The sequence below is a fragment of the Podarcis raffonei genome, chromosome 8, assembly GCF_027172205.1.
Source record: "Podarcis raffonei isolate rPodRaf1 chromosome 8, rPodRaf1.pri, whole genome shotgun sequence".
Lineage (NCBI taxonomy): Eukaryota > Metazoa > Chordata > Lepidosauria > Squamata > Lacertidae > Podarcis > Podarcis raffonei.
In genome coordinates this window covers 16,544,721-16,564,853 of record NC_070609.1, presented here as the reverse complement: position 1 = coordinate 16,564,853, position 20,133 = coordinate 16,544,721, and the positions used below count along the sequence as shown (strand labels likewise).

Sequence of the window (20,133 nt, the reverse complement as noted above, 5' to 3'; positions counted from 1 at the left end):
ACCTTACAGTTTCTTTCATTAAGTCTTGTATCAAAAGACTTCCGCCTCCACCTCTCCATGGTTCCTTATTTATTTTGTTTTTTGCTTCGTATCCTTTTCATACCACCCAAATCATTCTGTACATTTACCACACTGCTCATATTTCTAACCTTACTTGGAAATTTATTTATTTGCACCTCTGGACAAATTATTTCTGTTTTGCATCACAGCAAATGGGGCTAAATTGCTACTCTTGGTCCCACCATGAATGCAAACCCTTCCATATACAACCAATATATTGAAAAGTGTTTACCACTCTTTAAACACTATGTGTGTGATTGTGCATTTGTAGCAGTTTTGACATGGACTTCTAAGCTCTATTGCAAAGAGATGCCTTGGTTTTACTGCATGAAACCCTCTTCCTTTCAGTGTCTGAGTCGACTTAAGTGGATGTCCTCATTTCAAAATGCCTGTTTGACAACATAAGATGCTTGGCCTTTTGCTGTTCAAACCAGAAGAAGGCTCAATTCACAGAAGAGGGCAGAAGCAAGCAGTAAGAATGATGTTGCCTGGATCTTCTGTAGTTCTTTTGCTCAGTGGAGGCTGCAGCATCACGCACATGGCTGTGCACTCCTGGATGTCTTTGGCCCATGCAAGGAAAGAGCAACAATATGTTTATTTCAATTGAAACAGGAAGAACATGGATTATTAGCACTGCTATTCCATACACAGACATCAGCTGGATTTATTTATTTTAATACAAAAAAAGTTTGAAGTACTCTGGATGCGAGTTTGTGGCGTAGTGGATGTAATGGACAACATACAGTGAAGAAAAAAGATGCTTTTAATGTCTGAATCCTTCTTCCTAAAGTTGACAAAGACTGCAGTACTCAATTACCTTGTTTTGAAGTATTTCCTTGACATTATAACAAACCAGGCTGATTGTTCCTTGGACAGCTTTTAGGATTATAACTGGGATGAAAAACATTTGACCCTCTAAATCAGAGTTTCCCAAACAGGGGTCTCCAGCTGTTTTTGGACTACAGTTCCCATTATCCCTGACCACTGGTCCTGCTAGCTAGAGATGATGGGACCTGTAGTCCAAAAACGGTGGGAGACCCAAGTTTGGGAAACCCTGCTCTAGATGTTCCTCAACTGCAACCCCTATTGTTCTTGATCATTCACTATGCTGGTTTGGAGCCAGGAATGGAATCATTTATCCAGTTCCATGTCTCACTTTGCCAGTCTTATGTTGAGTTGTCCAGTTCTTTTGGCATCAGTTGGCTTCTTCTTCTTTTTTAAGTCCTTGAGAAAATTTGTCAGTAATTTAGAGTGCATTCCTCCTTTTGTGCGCCACGTGGCCTAATGCACATTTTTGCAAGGAGTCTCCTTTAATGCTTTCACATCCACATTCAGTTGGAGAACTGCATTGCAACATTTGGGGAAATAAGAATTTGAAGGACAGTTGCATTTTGATTTGCATATTGTTTAGGAAAGTGCGAAATTGGCAGTACTCGGTTTCTCTCCCATCCTTGCCTGGGGATCCTCCAGTGCTTGTTTCTTGCTGGCTTGGGCCAGCAGCTGTCACACTTTGCCATCTTCTCTTAATTCCTCCCAGGAGGCATGACTGCGATGTGCAGAGAGGCAGCCAGCCCAGGCCATGCAATCCCACCGCCTTTCTACATGCCAGATCTACTCAATTGATACATGCTGGTGGAATTCTTTTGAGTATGTAGCCAATAGATGGCAGGCAGAGCAGCAAGTGATGCTGGAGGAAAAGCTTCCATGCAGAGGAATATAGGAAGCTGCATCATATTGTTGTTCCAGCAAGCCCAATATTGTCTACACAGACTGGCAACTGCTCTGCAGTGAACCAGACAGGGAGCATTCCCAGCCCTATGGTGAAATGCTGGGGACTGAACCTAGGACCTTCTCTATGCCAAGCAGATGTTCTGCCATTCATCTAGGATTCTTCTCTGAAGTGTGTCCTATGCTCCTTAAGTTAACCTGCTGCCTTCAAGTACAGTCATACCTTGGGTTACAGTCACTTCATGTTGCGTTTTTCCGAGCTGCGGACCACCGAAACCCAGGAGTACTGGAATGGGTTACTTCCGGGTTTTGGCAGTCACTCATGCGCAGAAGCGCCAAATCACAACCCACGCGTGCGCAGACGCGGGTTGCGAACATGCATCCCGCACGGATCACGTTTGCAACCCAAGCATCCACTGCACTGGGGTAGTTGCTGTCCCATCCCCAGTGCTGAAGTAAGACCTGACTGCCAGTCAGGTCAGCTTCTGTATGTGGAACAAGAGCATGGGGTATGGGTGGGGAAGAAATCTTGCTCTTTGCTTCAGGCAGACAAATGTCTTGGGACAGTCATGGATGGCAAGGTTAGAGGTTGTTTTGTTTTACTTGACCCTGTCTGTCTTGAAGCCCATTTCCCTTTTTATGTTGTGTGCAGAAGCCCAATAAACAGCTTAATGTTGACAGGTGGTTGTTGTTGTTGCCTCAAAACAACAATCAAAGAGGCAGAAGACAGGGAGAAGTCAGAAGTCAGAACTAGGGCTTTTATCCAGTTGAAGCCCAAAACACTGACCACATTTCCCCACTGTTACCTTCTGCCAAAATGGCTAAGTCCAAATGAATTGAACAATAATTCCAATTAACAGAAGAAGATCAAAACAATCATTTTTAAAAAGCTGAGAGCCAAGCTCTGTTTAAAAATCTAAAGAACATTCCAAAATAAATTTAAGTAGCAGAAAAACCAGGGTGTGGGGCACCATTGCTAGTGAAATACCACCTCCATGGAAGAAAATAATTTGCTACATCCCAGGTGCTAGGACAGAAAAGACCCTGTGGGACATTGCCCCCAAGTCACAAATTCATTCCATGCAGATTTTTGTAAATGATTTCCCATAAAAATAGAAGGGGAAGATGCCCGAGAATCTAACCCTGCTTACATCCTGTTTGACTAAGCCATCTTCTGAGACTTCTGCTTTTCTGGTTCCTATTACCTAATTCCCTTCTAAATTTAGCAAAATTCTCCCAGAGGTTCAGCACCACAGACAGAAAGGCAGAAGCAACAAGGAGGTTCCTCGCTCACTGCTTCAAGTTGAATCGGAGAGGTGAGGAGAGAAAGGGCAATTCTGAATCTGTCTAGAGGTATGTCTGCTAAGCCAGAAACTGAACCTGAATCAAAGGCTGCATACACACTACACACTTAAAGCACCCCCAGAAGTATCCCAGGAAAGGTCATTTTTTAAAGCTGCTCTCAATTGTAGCTCTGTGAGGGGTAAGCTATCATTCTGAGGATTCACAGTTCACAAGAAGAGGCTTAGTAAGCAGATGTCTGGGAGGTTCTTTTGAGGGTTGTTGAGCAAAGCCAACCCTACTATTGGACAGGGTGAGGGAGCTGCTTCAGGAAGAAAGCTGATTTAAGGTGTTGTGTCAAAATAATTTGACTGGCCTTTAATACTATGCACCTTGTTTTTTTGTTTTGTTTTTTGGTGTGTGTGTGTGTGTGTGTGTGTGTGTGTGTGTGTGTGTGTGTGCCAGTTCCTGCTCCACCTCAAATATCAAAATGTCTTGGGCTTGCCCTGGTGTTAAAGGCAGCTTTCTTTCTGTTTCTCTTTTTCTCTCTCTCCCACTCTCAGAGAAAGGAGCAAAAGAGGCTGTTTTCCCCAAGGGCGACTATTGCAGAACAAAACTCAGGCAAGAATCAGAAGGTTCTGGAGGGGGGTAGTTCTCCTGTTTCTTGCATTTATTCTGCAGGTGCAGCTATATACAGCAAGGGGCAGTGGCGTAGCATGGGTTGTCAGCACCCGGGGCAAGGCAAGTAATTTGCACCCCCTAACCCATGGATTTGCGCCCCCTAACCCTAACCCCCAGATGTTGCACCCGGTGCGGCTGGCCCCCCCTGCACCCCCCCACACTACGCCACTGGCAAGGGGTTCATCCATGGTTTTTGTGCTGTGTTTCAAGGCTCAGGTCTTTGCTTTCAAGCTCCCTGCCGGAGCACTCCCCCTGGTTTCTCTCAGTGTCTCATTTCCCCAGTCTTTAGTTCTCCACATTTCCACATCAGTGAGGGCTCATCCTCCCCCACAAGTTGCTATTTGCCTCACAAGGGTGACAAATAGCAACCTGAGATGAGAAATTTCACCTGTGGAAACAACATGGAACTATCAAAGGGAGGGGTGGCAATTGGGTCCTCCTTTCTCTTCAGTCTTCTCCTTCAGCACTTGGCTCCTTAGCTCAGATTCCACAGTGGCCCTTTCACCAGGGTGTGAGCTTCCTTTGCATTCCTGTGTGATATATCTCAGGAACATGACTCTATGGGTGCCTGGGTGCCTGTGGAAAGTGACTGGCTCCACTGTGTGTGTGTGTGTGTGTGTGTGTGTGTGTGTGTGTGTGTGTACCAGTATGGAGACTCCCTCAGCTCTCCCACACTCCCTCATGGACAAGCTTCCTGGGCTCATATGCCAGCAGTGGGCAAGATCAGAGTGGGTGGAGCAACTGACAAAATTCTTACCTTTGTACAGCAAAAAACCAGATGTTTCTATAGCCACTACCATTCCATGCACATTTCTCCTCAATCCAGGAAAGCAAAAGGGCATCTCACTATCTGGGGGCACATTCCAGGCAAGCTAATTCACAAGAAGGATGCGAAGTGAAAAGGTGTGTAGCCTAGTAAGAATTTCAAGGGCCAGATACAGAGGACTGGAGAGCCACATTTGGCCCCCTCCCCCCATGGCTTGAGGTGTCCAACCCCTTGGCTAATTTAACCCTGCATTATGAACAGGAAAAGTGAGGCTGTGGCTAGTGGCCCTTATGACCCTGGCATCTGAATTCACAGTAGATGGTCAAATTCGAATGGGAGGCTTTGTGGCGAAAACTGCTTGCATATTTTTATTCTTCCAGAATCTATGAGTTCCAAGCACCCTCTCTGCTTCAGCCAGCACTGCTCACTTAGTGCCTCATGCACCTCGTCTCTTATTTCTTTCCCCCAGAGCTCCATCCTCAGAAACAAGCCTCCAGTTCAGAAAAGTTGCCAAGAGGTAGAAACACCAGAGGACTCATGAGCTTCACCTGGGAGGTGAAGAACCCAGCCTCATCCATGGCGACGGTGACACTGTTGATTCTTGCCTTTCTCTGCAAAGGTAGATATGGTGACTGGGGAACCTGCAGCCACATATTATCCATCCCTGGTGTGCAGAAATGAGAAAATTTGCTCTTCTGAGTGCTGTGTCCCAAGAGGGAAAGGCCGTGGCTCAGTGGAGGAGAACTTCCTTTCGGAAACTGACTGTTTTTTAATGAGAAGGATGGTGCTGCGCTGTTTTCATTGTAATTATATGTATGTTTCAAGTATATGTGTGTAGTTTTGATTCTACCAATGTTTAATCGTTTTTTAGTGACTATTTTCCCCTCAGCTGTTTATACAGTCATACCTTGGGTTACAGATGCTTCAGGTTGCATTTTTTTGGGTTACGGACCCCCCAAAAGCTGGAAATACCGGAACAGGTTACTTCCGGGTTTTGGCCGTCATGCATGAGCAGAGGCGCCGAATTGCAACCCACGTGTGCGGGTTGTGCACATGCATTCCGCATGGATCACGTTTGCAACCCGAGCGTCCACTGTATTTTTATCTGTAAGCCACCTTGAGTCCCTGTCAGGCAAAAAAGGAGGAGTATAAATAAACAGCAGCAGCAACAACAAACAACAACAACATCTTGCATGCAAAAAGATCCAGTTTCAGCCCTCAGCATCTCCAGAAAGGGCTGGCGGAGGGTCCTATCTGGGATCCTGGAAAGCCACTACTCATCAGAGTAGATGGACCAGTGGATGGACTCAGCATAAGGCAGCTTCTGATCAGGTCCAGGTTTTGGGTGGTCCTTGAACAAGACACCCTCCACACATGCCTCTTCCTCACAGAGTCTCCCTCTCACTGCAGGAGCTCCAGAGGGTTCTTATCATTGAGTCCCTACTGGGATAAGGGCTCTTGACAGACACCCAACCATGCCACCTCTTGAGGCCAGCCCTGCTTCCTATGTACCTCATAGGTTTTGCTCACTTCATGGTTTATTTTAAGAGTGAAGAATTTGAAAACTTGGAAATGATGAGTCCTGAGTACAAATGGCAGGAAGAGTTCCAGAGTGAGGCCCAAGGAGCACTGGAATATCCCTGGTTCGGGGTCCTTGGCCAGGGGACTTGAGAGCACCTTCCTCCTTCTGAGTGTGTGTGGCACCTGCTAGAAACTCACACCTAAATGTCCTCCTTCTTGCCCAGGGAAATGCTTCCCCCTGAGGTCCTGCTACTGTGGTGGGTGGTTGGGAAGTCCTGGGACTGGAGACCCACCACAATCCCCAGGTGCCGCTGCTCCAGACAACCCTTGATGTTTTGGTGCTGTTGACTGTGCAGAGTGTTCTTCTCGAGGTGTACAGTATGCTGGCAAGAGGGTCAGCTGCAAAACTGGTCTTCGCTAAGCATCAGCCCACAAACCAGTGAACACCTTCCTTCTTTCCTTTGGCAGGTCTGCGGAGTCAGAAGCCGGGATATGATCTTAACACACTAAAGGCTGTCACCATGCAGAGAGGTCTCTGCGTTCACATTCCCTGCAACTTCACTTATCCCACTTCTCAGTACTCTGGGGAATTATACATCTACTGGATTAAGGACGATAGTGCTGGGTCCTCTATTCACAACATCTGGCACCCAAATGCTGGAAGTGTTGTTGCCAGTAGTTACAAGGGTCAAAGCATTGCCTCATTTGCTGGGAATCGTTTCCAGTTGACTGGAAATCCATCAGAAGGTGACTGTTCCTTTAGCATCAATGATGTTAAGTTTGAGGATGAAGGCCAGTACTATTTTTGAATTGAGAAAGGAAGCTTAAAATTCAGCTATCGTGCTTCTTTTATTTTACCACGTGTTTCTGTGACAGGTAAGAGGTTTCCTACTTCTTTATTTCCTCCCTCATTCCCTGTTTTGTGCTCTTTCGTGCTGTAAAGGGGGGAAAGGCTCTGCCTACAAATATCCCTGGACCTCTGGACATTATGCTGATGCCAAAGGGACAGGAGGTACAAGTGCTCCATGCTTCCTGTTCCTCTCCATTGTTGTAACGTCAAAATTACATCATTTGCATCTCCAAATGTCTGAATACTTTACACAGCTCACTAGAGGGAAGAACTCTCTCATGGATTTTGTGCTGACAGTCTCGAGAAACAGGAAACTGGAGACATTTTCTCCTTCACTTCCAGCTGCATCCCATCACCTGCTTCTTCTCCTTCCCCCAGCATCTCTCCACAGCTTCCTCAATGGCAGGAGAAGCAGAGAGGTGTTCTCTTACCACCTTTGAAATCAGCCTCAGTGCAGATCTGGAACATTGTCCTAATCCACTGCACCCTGAATTCTAGGACCAGAGGGTGCTTTGGGTGGGAGACATTTCTTTCGTTCATGGGCCTCATTCCAGGGGCCACATGCAAGTGGTGGGCAGGGCCAGAAGCACACATGGATGGAGCCTCAAGCAAATGTGGGCAGAGCAACAGGCATGCCTCTTATCTTGTCCAGGCCTCAAACCAGGTCACTTTCCCATAGCTGACTGGTTTTAAGGTGAGTGCACAGTGGGTTGAGGCACAGGGCTAAAATTAGGGGCACTTTGCTCCTCCTCTGTTTCTCCTGCTGCTGTTCTGCACAGAGCCTTGATTTGGCTCAGCATGGAGGTGGAGAACCTTCCCCTTGCTGGTGTGGGGCAGGTGGTTTTACCGGAGATTAAGCCTCAGCTTAATGTCTGAGCCCCAAACAAACCATGAGCAGTTAGCTAAAAAGCAAGCTATGCTACAGCTCATGGTTTCTTTTGGAGAGAAACAAATCATGAACCTGAGTTTAGATCAGTGGTTCCCAGTTAGGAGTCCATTGACCCCTGGGATCTGCAGAATACACACAGGGCCTCCGCGGCCCCATCCCTTGCCTCCCCTCCCCAACTCATTTTTTGGCATTTTTTGCATAGTATTTCACAAATTTTATGGTCTGTTTTAGCACTCCGCAATTTTTCAATATATTGCTTAAAATTGGTTTTGAAATCACACCGCGATAACGATTTCGACCCAGCAATACGTAGCAGTATATCACTCCCCATACAAGGAAGAGCAGGGCAGCTGATTTCAAGGCACCACCCAAATCGCAGGATGATTTCAGTCGATCACGCTGCTGATCTGAGCTGCCTTCCCTCACACCGAGGGATACCAGGGCAGCCGATTGCGAGGCGCTGCCTTCTCCTCATGCTGATGCAGAACAGGGCAGCTGACTGCTCTCACTTCAAGGAATTGTGGCACTACCTTCCCCTGGCACGGACTCAGAGCAGCTTTTTTTAGTCAGCAGGAAAGCAGCAGCAGCCACAGTGGATGTGCATCTTCACTGGCTGCCCCCCTGATTGTGGCTTGATGCACCCCCACTTCCTCCCACTCAAACCATGCCGTGGGGGTGACTTTGCTTCCTCTCCTCTCCCCAGCCATCCAGACTCTGCGGCTGCTCCTTCCCTCATCCCCAGGCTCAATCTCCAATTTCATAAATTGTGATATATCGGAACATTGTGATATTTAGCTGCTGGTATATCAAGATGTTAAAAAAAACCAGATATCTCTCAGCCCTAGTCCTTTGCTTATTAGAGGCTACACCACATTTTGTTCAAAAATTGCTTTGCAGAGGTAACTACCACAGAGCTATCAAAATATTCAAAAGTAGGGGGACTGTGGCTTGGCTTTTGAAAAATAGGGGGTCCTTAGTAATTAGTTAATTGGGAACCACTGGTTTAGAAAAACATTATGTCAAACTATGGCTTAGCTCCCGGCAACATGGCAGGAGCAAAACACCTTTGATTTGGGTCCCCTACACCAACACAGTGTGCATTCACCTTCAAACAATAGTTCAGCTATGGCTGAGGTGATATGAAAGCCAGGCTTTTGTCTGCTACATGGCATTCAGGCAAATATCAGGTGTTTCTACATGGTCATCCACCTCTTTCCATCCAGGCAATCTAGACTCATTACAGTTCAACAACCCATTCCTGGAAGAAGGTGTGTGCATGGACGGGGTGGGGAGTGTGGCCAGGGGAGTTCTGGATTTGTTCAATGTCTCCTAGGTGGAATCTACACACATATAAAAAAAACACTGAGGAAACGCTTTTAAAAAATGTTTTGGAAAATGTATTGAATTTGCCATGGCTCACCATCACCATCTAGTGCCACATTTCTATATATCACTTTGCAACACACTTGAAACTTTTTATTTGCAACTGTACAGCTGAGCCCCTAGAAATTGCCCTCTCCAAGCTCCTCACCCCACGGCAAAAGATATGCAGACCTGCTTCCTATTCCCCTGTATGCAAGTGAGCAGTTTGGGTGGGTGGCCATTTGCTTCAGAAAAAATAGTTCAAGGGTTAAGTGACACCTCCCTCAGCCTGTGCTCCTCTTTTGATGAAAGACAGATCCCTCCTGTGGCTGCTGCATTCAAGGTGTCATTTCCCCCCTCCTTCCTTCCTTGTCTCCCAAATTACATCTGGCTTTGTCCTCCAATTTCAGGATCATGTTCAGCAGCATAGAGGCAGCCATCAAGATTTCTCCCTCTCCAGGCTGAGTCCACAAAGGGAGGAAACATTGACCAACATTGGTAGAGAAAGCAGACCATTGCATGGGGAATCAGTCTACTAAGGGAGAGACACAAAGTTATTGTTAAAGGACAAACGAAACAATGGCAGGATTTGCCACAAAGTGGGGGGTAAAGTAGTGCTGGTGACCATCCATAATTCAGGACTCCTGTGTCCTGTTCCCTAGTTACTTTAGTCTGTGAATTTTCTTCTGATCCCATCCTGGGGACTTTTGTTTTCTCAGAGCTGGCAAAGCCAAAGATCCTGAACTTATCAGAGGTGGTTTTGGGGAAGAGCGTCACCCTCATCTGCCAGGCGCCAGGGACCTGCCCATGGAAGGAATTATGGAGCCAGCCTCAGATCTCATGGAGTAATTTGCCAGGACCAGCAACTGCACAGAACCATCAGCACAGCAATGGGAGCTGGACCTTTGCTTCTGGCTTCACCTTCACACCTACTTTGCAGGATCAAGGCAGAGCCATCACTTGCCATGTCTATTACCCCGCAGTTAGGAGAACAGTTGAGAATACAATCTCTCTTGAAGTGGTCTGTGAGTAGCTCCCATAGCTCAGTACTGCTTCCCCCTTCCATGAACAGCCAACAGTTCTTTCTAGCCCATGCAAGCTAATTTACTCCTTTCATGCTCCCCTCACTGTTTTCTTATGTTTCAGACCCACCTCAGGACATCAGAATCACAAGGCCTGGACACCCTGGTGAGATACAAAACTCTTAAGTGTTTTTGCACATCCCCATCCTCACTGAGCTCCGCTGGACAACCAATAGCTGCTTAGGGATCTCAGAGTGGGGATTGTGCAGGAGGAAGGGTTTTAGAGATGGCTGGGAGTTGGGGCAGAGCCCAGGATGGTGGTTTGGGGGGGGGAGTTGAAGACAAACTGGATGGTAACTGGGAGGAGCTGGGCTCAGTGGTTCTTTCCAGCATCCATGCCATGCCATGCACACATCCTTGCACCCAAACCAAAATTCACTCCCCACCGTAGCACCCTTCCGGCTCTTGACCTGGGTCTCTTCTTTTAATTGCCGTGGGGTTTCTATTTAATGGGACTGTTCTATTGCCTATTTCAGTTGTGGGTGTTTATATTTTAATGTTTGTGTAACTGGTTTTTGTACTTTGTAAGCCATTTAGAATCCGATGTTGGCATCAAGTGGTGTATTAAAGTGGAATGAGAAGGAAAAGAAATGGCCCAAGTCTTCCCAGTGGAAGGCAAAACAGTGGATATTATTATTATTATTATTATTATTATTATTATTATTATTATTATTATCTTGCCAGTTGAACTTGCAGAGAAATGAGGGAATCATCTCTCTTTTTGCAAAACTATGGCCCAAAGCTGTCTTGAACCAATTATAATTAATAATCATTGTAAAGGTTTGAATCCCCACTTCTGCAGACCTGGTGTCAACCATCCTTCTTCAAAATACACAGGAACATCTCAGCACTGAATGAGGATTCCTTAGCATCAGGCATCTCAGGACCAATTGTGATCTAACTGCATTTCTCTTACAGATTTCTCCGCGCAGGAAGAAAAGCTGGTGGTCCGAGAAAGTGACACCGTCAGCCTGCTTTGTGAAGCTCAGGGCAAACCTATTCCCTCTGTGACATGGCTGAAGAAGAACAAGACCCTAAACAACCATATGCAGGGCAGTAAAGATACTCTTCGACTGTCCAACATTAAGTCAGAGGATGCTGGGATGTATCAATGTCAGGCAGAGAATCTACATGGCTCAATCAGGAAGAATCTCTCAGTGATTGTGCAATGTAAGAGATGAGGAGCGGGAAGTTCCTTGGGGGCATTAACCTAGGAAACTCCGTTGTATGCTAAGTGGCTTGACCTGCAACTAATACCAGCATGCTTCCACTATGGGGACCTCTGCAAATGTACACGGCTGTGGCTGCATTGCACAGTGTGTCAGCCTAGTAGTGTAAGATGCCGCATTTGACAGCTTCATCACAAGTTCAGGAGCCCCATGATGAGCTTACATATTTGCAGAAGCTTTCTAAGAAGTTAGTTTCAGGATGCATAAATGCAGCCCCAGGGGCAAAACCACAAATTCAAGTCACTGAACATAACCCTTGTCTGAAATCTGTGGGAGTATTTTCATTCACCAGGAGAGGGCATATTTATGCAACCTCTCATCAGAATGACAGCTCTCTAATATTAAATACAAAAGCCAAACTTAGAAGTTTCTGTTCACATATCTGCCCTGTCCATAAAACAGGATGTGTAGGTTGTGGCTCTGATGTTTTGGAAGAAAAGGTCTGCATGGCCAATGGAGGAGAATGGCTGAATGTCCCTCTCCCACCTCCCCATCTTCTGTTTTGTCTAATGAGCATCTCATGAAGGAATATCCCCAGGTGGCAATGGTCTCACTGTTTGCTACCTGGAGATGCAGAACATTGTTCCTTTGCTTATCCAATGAAAAGGATGCCATAAGGATGCTGCTTGTGGGGACCTAAGTCATTTTGCAAAGTAATTTCTCTTCCCCCTCTTAGGTACTATGTGATAGCCTCATAGGTGGGCCTTGTGTTTAGCTGTTGGGGTGTTGCACAGCCCAATACTCTGATATTCATTTGGCATATCGAGAATCTGCATTGTCTTTTTCTTTTTAGAAAGTAGCTGCCTAGAGTAGTGCTCCTATTTAGGGAGGCCAACTCCCTTTTTCATTAAGGGGTTCCTGAGCCTCTAATAGCAGCATGGGCAGAAGAAACCCATTCAGGGCCACTTTTACTATTGTCGCTACCCTGTGACTGGAAAAGTCCAGGCCGCATTGTTTTCTCCCACGAGAGGTGGTGGACTCTCCTTCCTTGGAGGCTGGGTGGCCATCTGTCATGGCTGCTTTAGTTGAGATTCTTGCATTGCAGGGGGTTGGACTAGATGACCCTTTCTGTCCCTGCCAACTCTAAGATTGTATGAGACACAGCTCTTAAGTTTTTGTAAAACCATTCTTGTAAATTCTGTTTTTATTTTCAAACTGGACACAAGGGGGAAAGAAACTCCTTGCCTTCTGAACCCAAGCCAAAGCAGGATTTTACCTTAGGCAACAGAGTAGGGAACTAGGGAGGCAGCAGTGTCTGCTCCCTGATACCACTAGTGGATGAATTGTGGTATTGCAGCTGCTGCAGTCATTAGCTAGATCGGAATGTGTTCTTCACCTTGGCTAATTGGTTCTCTGCAGATGCCCCCAAGCTCAGCAAAAACCCCGAGAAAAACACTACCTGTTGGCGTAAGGACAATGACATCCTCTGCAAATGCTCCCTGCACTCCAAGCCTCCACCTCAGATCCATTGGCAACTGGATGGGAAGACTGTAGCTGAGAACACCAGCACAGCAGACCTGAAAGTCTCTTCCTCAGTCCAGAAGAATGAGGTCACCAGCTCCCTAATTTGGACAGGTAGCCCGGATGGCAACCTCAGCATCATCTGTCTTGGGAACAATTCTCTGGGAGTCTACACCATGCAATTCTACATTAGTTCCTTGAAAACAGGTGAGACTCCACCAGACAGAGAAATCCTGACTTTTGCAGCCCGGCCGATATTAGAAAATCCCCCCTGTTGCCTCTTTAAAAAAATGCAGCAATCTGATTAGCAATGACAACAATAGTGATAGGAACAGAATGGTGATGTGGGGTTGGGGGAAATCTGGTTCCAAGCAGGGGTAGAAGACACACAGCCTGGATTGCAATCACAGCATTGCAATGTTTTGTTGTAAAATCCTTTTAAATCTTGCTCTGTCTGCTCTATCTGTCTGTACACTGGGGACTCAGCTACATTAGTCAAAAAACAGCATTTTAAATGTGCTATAAACATGCAACAGCAGATGGAGCTGGAGAGCACAAAACTCTAGGGCGATTTTACATAGAGATTTTTTCTTTTGTTATAATGATTTAATTTATGACTTACTTATAGCATTCCCCCCTGTGTGTAGATCCACCCTGGGATAAGGGAGAGCCACCGTCTCTTGGACAGTCATTGCTGACCCTACGTTCCCAGCAGATGGTGCAGGCTGGTCCACTGGGGCAAATGGGGCATTGCCCCTCCTACCCCAATCTGCCCTCAGACAGTCCCAATTGGCAGCCTTCTTACTTACATGGCGGTGGCCCAGACTGCCAGCGTTCTCCTCCTTAGTCTCCATTTTAGACCTTACGGAACTCAGCCAGGGAGGAAGATAGGACTATAACTGGATTTAGTTGGCTCTACCAGTCTCTGGCTCCAGCTGTCATTGGTGGTCTCCCTCCCTCCATCCCTGCCAGTCCCAATAGGCACCACTGCCAGCAGAGCAGCAGGAGTTCTAGAGCCTTACTTCTTCTTAGAAAAAAGAAGGTGGCCACTGATGGCTGGCGTTGCACCTCAGCAGCATTGAGTTGGGGTGGTGGTGGAAGGCTCCATGGCCTTGGCAGCTGTCAAGTTTCTGATTTCTCATGGAAAATATCACCATGCAACACAGGAGAGTCTCATCCGTGACTCTCCCAATATTCCAGTTACAGGTAGGTAGCCATGTTGGTCTGCCGTAGTCAAAACAAAATAAAAAAATTCCTTCCAGTAGCACCTTAGAGACCAACTAAGTTTGCTGTTGGTAGGAGCTTTCGTGTGCATGCACACTTCTTCAGATATGCTGAAACAGAAGTCACCAGGCCCTTATGTATAGTGAGAGGGTGGGGAGGGGTATTACTCAGAAGGGTGGTGGGATTGGGTAATTGGCTGGTAGGTGTGGTAAACCTATCAGCCAATCACCCATTCCCACCACCCTTCTGAGTAACACCCCTCCCCACCCTCTCACTATATACAGTGGTACCTTGGGTTACAGATGCTTCAGGTTACAGATGCTTCAGGTTACAGACTCCACTAACCCAGAAATAGTACCTCGGGTTAAGAACTTTCCTTCAGGATGAGAACAGAAATTGCATGGTGGAGGCGCGGTGGCAGCAGGAGGCCTCATTAGCTACAGTGGTACCTCAGGTTAAGAACAGTTTCAGGTTAAGAACGGACCTCCAGAACGAATTTAGTTCTTAACCCGAGGTACCACTGTATAAGGGTCTGGTGACTTCTGTTTCAGTGTATCTGAAGAAGTGTGCATGCACATGAAAGCTCATACCAATAACAAAGGTGCTACTGGAAGGGATTTTTTTATTTCTCCCAATATTGTTGGACTCCAACTCTCAACAGTCCCTGCCAGCATGGCTCAATGGTCAGGAAAGATGGGAGATAGAGTCCAGCAGCATCTGGAGGGAAACAGATCAGCCATCCCTGTGTGAAAGAATCTTGTCTCCTTCCTGTTTTCCGTCTCTTGCTTTATTGTGAGCCGGTTCTGCTTTGTTCACATTGACTTTTATTTTTGCTGCTTTTCAGCTTCTTCTGAGTTGATTGTTCCCTTGGTGGTAGGCCTCATCCTGATGAAGTAAGTAATCTTCCTTCTTCTGGTTTTTGTATCTGCCCTGGGAGCCAGATTTGGCTGAAATGTGGGGGGGTCACCTGTCTGAAGTGACGATAGCAACAAGCCCACCCAAATCCCCTTTAGCCTTTGTTGATCTTGATCCTAGGTGTTCCCTCCTCTCCTCTTTTGGCTAATGGCTCTCTTATGTCACCATCTGCTTTTAGGGTCTTTTTTTGTTTCGTGTTCTTTTTCTTGGCCTTTTGGTATTCGAACTGGAGGAAGGCTCCATTGACCCAAGAGGGCAGAAGGAAGCAAAAAGAATGATGGTGACTGGATCTCCTGTCGTTCCTTTGCTCAGTGGAGGGATGGCATCACACACATCGCTGTGCACTCCCAGGCAGTGAAAGAGCATAAATGAATGTTTATTTCAAATGAAAGAGGAAGAGCATGGGTTATTAGCACTGCTATTTCATACACAGACATAAGATGGATGATTTCTTCTTCTTCTAAGAAAAGTGTTTACAGTATTCTGGTTGTGCATTTGTGGTGCAATGAATGTAGTGGGCACCATATTGTTTTTTATCATTATTTTGATAGATTTCATTAATTTATTGCAACATATTACCAAGATCATTCACACATAAAATAAAATATCCCACCCTAGCCTGGGCAATGGAGTTCAGGCAATACATCAAAAATAACAACCAAATAACATAGTATCTTCCAGTCGCAGACAAGCATATGTATGGAAGGCGGTGTACAGTTAATGCTAACCAAAAAGTTTTATTATGTGACGGCAATCCTGTTTTCATTTTTAGACATGTAGACAATAAAGCTGTACCAATCTTGCAAAAGAGTATTTACACTTCAAACTTCTTGCCAATTTTATTTGTCCGTTTTTCCATAATTGCTATTTGCCACACTTTATTGTACAGCTGTTGGTCTAAGGCAGATATAGGATTACATGTTAACTGAGACTGAAGACCCCCTCCCCAATTCTTTCTTTTTGTGTCCAAAGCAGATGCTTCAGGGATATGTTAGATTGCTCCCCTAAATCACTTTCAGGTTTTGGGTACTTTCCCCATATATAAGAAGCTGCCTTACTGCTGGACCGTTAGTCAGAGTCTACATTGCTGGGCAATGGCTCTTTAAGGATCCAGACAAAAGTATGGTATCTCACAGCGCAAGCTGGAGAGGCTAGGGACTGAAGCTTTGATATTTTTGCATGCAACATTTGTGATATACAATCAAGCTACAGTCTTTCTCTATAGGAAGCTGCCCTATGGAAAGTTAGTCCATGAAGTCCAGTGCATGGTCTGGCAGTAGACCGCCAAGATTTCTAACACTGGTCTCTCACAGATTTACCTGGTGATGCTGGGGTTTGAACGTGGGACTCTCTGCCTGCAAAACAGATGTTTTTCCCATTGAGCTCTCTGAATGGTTCTGGTCAGCCCTCTTGCCAGTGTGGATATTGTCCTCTAGACTGGTGGGATCGTCCACAAAAGCTTTACTAAACGCTGTAAAAATTGATGTCTTGAAGACCTCCTGGAATTTCTCCCCAACAAACAGGTACAGAATCGGGGTGAAACAGATATTGAAACAAACTCCGGTGGCTGCAGTATCCCATAGAACCTGTGTTGTTGCTTTGGGTACTTCCTTAAACAGCTGTGAAGCATGGTAGAGATGGTAGGGGAACCAGCCAATGAAGAATGAAGCTACGGCAGCCACCAGGACTTTGGAAATCTTCCCTGTCCTCGCTAAACTTTTTTTCTTCATTTCAAAACCAATCCGACAGTAGCATGTCATGATGATGAGGAATGGAAGCAGGAAAGCCAGCAGAAAACGAACCAAGAAGAAAGCCAGATGAACGTGGAAATCATCTTGATTTGGGGAGAAAATAAAAGAATAGCTGCACTTCATCTTCCCCTCCTCTTCTTGAGTCTCCAGAAAAGCCAGGTTTGGAGTGCTCAGAGCTAGGGAAGCAAGCCAGACTCCTGCAATTACCTTCCGTGCCAAAGGTATTCTGCGGTTACGCTGGGACCAGACAGGATAGCAGGTGAAGAGGTAGCGGTCTAGGCTGATGGTGGTGAGTAGAAAGACTGTACTGAACATCCCCAGAGAGAAGGAGAAGAGTAAGATCTTGCACATGATTGGGCCAAAGATCCAGTCAAAATTGAGGAGGACAAAGACAGCAAAGAAAGGCATGAGTGAGCTGGAGACTAAGTAGGTGAGGATCAGGTGGAGGAACCACATAGTATTCACAGTTCTCTTCATCTTCATCCCCAGCACCCAGAGGAAGAGCCCATTCACAGTTATCCCCACCAAGAAGCATGTGAAGATAAGGATGGCAACAACCAGATTTGTGTCTGCTGGAAGGTGGCTTACATCCATCTCTGTGTTGCTGGAATTCTGCAAGCTGATAGTTGTGTTATTTTTCTCCATAGTGCCCTGGAAGAAGAAGGAAGAGATTTGAGATGGAGGCAGGTGAAAGTTAGAGGGAACATGGGGAGGTTGGGGGACAGATCAGAACACTGGAAATGGGAAAATGTGTCTATCCAGTCAGGCTTATGCACTCTGAGTAAGCAAATTTCAAAACTAAGCAACTTAGCATTCTAAGCTTCAAAGAAACAACATCAGCAACCACATACATTAATATGGTTTCACTAGGACGGATATCAGGTTTGGAGTTCAGACCTAATTTATAGCTTCCCTGCTCAAACCCATTTCCCACCAACAGCTGGAAACTAAGATTGCTGAATCTCATTCAGTTTAGAACTCTGACCCAAGTCCTCATGAAGGTCCTGTGGACTTCCAGATGTTGCTCGACTCTAGCTTCCATCCATCAGTCTCAGCCAGCAAAACCAATGAACAGAGATGATGGGAACTATAGCTCACCAACATCTGGAGAGCCTTGTGTTGCCAATCACTTGTGTTCCAAAACCCACCCTTTTCCAACTGAAGACTTCATTTTCCATAACTACAAAGACAATCAATTTTAAAGATTTTAAACTTTCCTTCTCTTCCCCACCCACCCTGCCACCCAGTCTTCGAGCATGTCCACTCACTTGATCTGCTTGTCTAGAATAGTTGTCCTCAACGCGTTCCACTGTTCATTTCAGCATTCAGAACTGAAGAAGTCCTCCAAGGGCACAGCATATTTATGAGAACTGAAAGACTTGTGAGTCACACAAATTATTTCTGCAAGTGGGTTCGCTGTATAACCCATTTCCTTCTTCTCAGTTTTTGGGAACAGAGTGCCCATGAATTATATATTGTTAGCGAGTTCCATTGGCAACGCTGCCTGTTTTAGAGTAACACCCTCAGCATGTTGACTCAGAAGTAAATTTCACTGTCTGCAACAAGGTTTACTGCCATTTTTTGTTTCGTTATTTTAGTTTTTGGCTTTGTTTGCTTGCTTTCGGCTTTCTGAAGAATTGCAGCCTCAAGTCCCTGTAGCTGAAATATCATTTGCATTCACTGCTCCAGTGGGCAAATGAAGTGGGTGGTTTCACTTCAGTTTTAAAAAAGGATGTGGGGTGGTTTCTATTTCAAATTTTTTGGGGGGAAATGGGATGGTTTTAGGTCCAGATAATATCTCACCTCATTATCATGCCTTTGTGACATGGACTATATTTGGAAATATACAAGCAGAGGATAATGAAGGAAAGCAAAGAGTGAAGTATCAGGCAGCAAATGCACTGCATCACTTCTCTTGCATCAGAGTCCCATGAAGCAGCTTTTCCAACACCTTCCTAGCTTCTCTGCCAATTTCTGGCTATAAAGAGGAGGTACGGAACCAGGAGATCAAGAATGATGCCACAGAAGTGACAAGGAATCTGATAGGCTTTCCAGCCCTCACCAACTTTTCCTCTTCCTTTTCTGACCTACCTGATAAGAGCAGCCCGTGATTATTATGAAAGGAACCAGGAAAGCCAGGAGAAACCAAATGACAGCCAAATGAACATGATAACTTAGGCCTTTGTCTATATATCATCCTAGTCTCAAAGAAAGCATAATTCTTTTGTTTTAATACTTCTTTTTTTAAAATACTTTTATTTTGCTTTAAACAAATACAGATAAATATTTGTTGTTTAGTCATTTAGTTGTGTCCGACTCTTCGTGACAGATAAATATAGACAACCAAAATTACAAAAGAAAATTCCTTAATAATAATGAAAAAGCTAAAAAAACTACAAAAAATATCAAAGTACATGGCATAGAACATAAGCCATTATGGGAAAGAAAAAAGAAAAGGAGGAGGAGGAAGGGGGGGAGGAAAGAAATGGGGGGAGGGAAAAAAGAAAAAAAAGACGAAGATGAGCCAAAACACAAGAAGGCTCATCTATTGTACACTTCCTTCAAGGTCATAACAGATCATTATTCTTATCAATTCTCTCTATCTGCATTCCATAGAATCCCTCATCTTGGTATCAGGGAACATTTCCCTATATGCGGTATCATTCTAAACATAACCAGGTCTTTCTTGATGAGCCCTTATCCCCTAGATAATTATTTAAACATTCCCATTCTTCTTTCACCATCTTTTTAGGTTTATCTTTTATTGCATCTGTCAGCTTCGCGAGCTCCAAGTACTCGCACAATTTGACTACCCATTCATCTTTAGTGGGTGTATTTTTATCTTTCCACTGTTTTGCCACTATAACCCTTGCTGCTGACGTCGCATACATAAATAACCTGGTTTTATTTTTGGTAATGTTATCTGAAACCATTCCTAGTAAAAATTCTTCCAGTTTCTTGCTAAATGTAGTTTTTATCAATCTCTTTATCTCTTCATAAATCATATTCCAAAATCTTTGTATCTCTAGACAGGACCACCACATATGGTAGTATGTTCCTATTTGTTCCTTACATCTCCAGCACTTGTTATTATATGATTTATTTATTTTTGCTAGTTTTACAGGGGTCAAGTACCATCTATAGTACATTTTCATAAGATTTTCCCTTATAAGGAAGCAAGCCATGAATTTTATATTTTTAGTCCATAATTCATTCCAAATATTGGGTTTGATTGTATGTCCCAGGTCCCTCTCCCATTTCACTGTAATTTATTTGATATCCTCCTCCTTTCTTTGCCAATTCAAAAATAGTTTGTACATTTCTGAAAGTGTA

The 20,133-nt window shown here is 45.1% G+C and overlaps 3 protein-coding genes across 3 annotated transcripts; 2 read left to right on the top strand and 1 right to left on the bottom strand.

The window, feature by feature from the left end:
* Positions 1–5,000: 5,000 nt before the first annotated feature.
* LOC128418469 (sialic acid-binding Ig-like lectin 14) lies at positions 5,001–6,851 on the top strand. Its single transcript, XM_053398171.1, has 2 exons — positions 5,001–5,135; positions 6,506–6,851. Exons 1-2 carry the CDS (start codon positions 5,054–5,056, stop codon positions 6,844–6,846), a joined length of 423 nt encoding a protein of 140 aa, XP_053254146.1. The 5' UTR covers positions 5,001–5,053; the 3' UTR covers positions 6,847–6,851.
* Positions 6,852–8,440: 1,589 nt separating this feature from the next.
* Positions 8,441–15,949, top strand: LOC128419217 (sialic acid-binding Ig-like lectin 5). The gene is made up of 7 exons (XM_053399644.1): positions 8,441–8,445; positions 9,778–10,163; positions 10,285–10,326; positions 11,139–11,390; positions 12,809–13,117; positions 14,979–15,027; positions 15,228–15,949. The coding sequence occupies exons 1-7, from the start codon at positions 8,441–8,443 to the stop codon at positions 15,325–15,327; spliced, it is 1,143 nt and encodes a 380-aa protein (XP_053255619.1). The 3' UTR covers positions 15,328–15,949.
* Positions 15,950–16,356: 407 nt separating this feature from the next.
* On the bottom strand, positions 16,357–17,445 carry LOC128419216 (probable G-protein coupled receptor 33). Its single transcript, XM_053399643.1, has one exon. The coding sequence runs from the start codon at positions 17,443–17,445 to the stop codon at positions 16,357–16,359; it is 1,089 nt and encodes a 362-aa protein (XP_053255618.1).
* Positions 17,446–20,133: the final 2,688 nt, after the last annotated feature.

Coding starts and splice junctions, on each gene's coding strand:
- LOC128418469 (XM_053398171.1), top strand. CDS start 5,054: ATGAGCTTCACCTGGGAGGTGAAGAACCCAGCCTCATCCATGGCGACG. Junction 5,136..6,505: donor TCTTGCCTTTCTCTGCAAAG/GTAGATATGGTG, acceptor TTCCTTTGGCAG/GTCTGCGGAGTCAGAAGCCG.
- LOC128419217 (XM_053399644.1), top strand. Junction 10,164..10,284: donor AATCTCTCTTGAAGTGGTCT/GTGAGTAGCTCC, acceptor CTTATGTTTCAG/ACCCACCTCAGGACATCAGA. Junction 10,327..11,138: donor CACAAGGCCTGGACACCCTG/GTGAGATACAAA, acceptor TTTCTCTTACAG/ATTTCTCCGCGCAGGAAGAA.
- LOC128419216 (XM_053399643.1), bottom strand. CDS start 17,445: ATGGAGAAAAATAACACAACTATCAGCTTGCAGAATTCCAGCAACACA.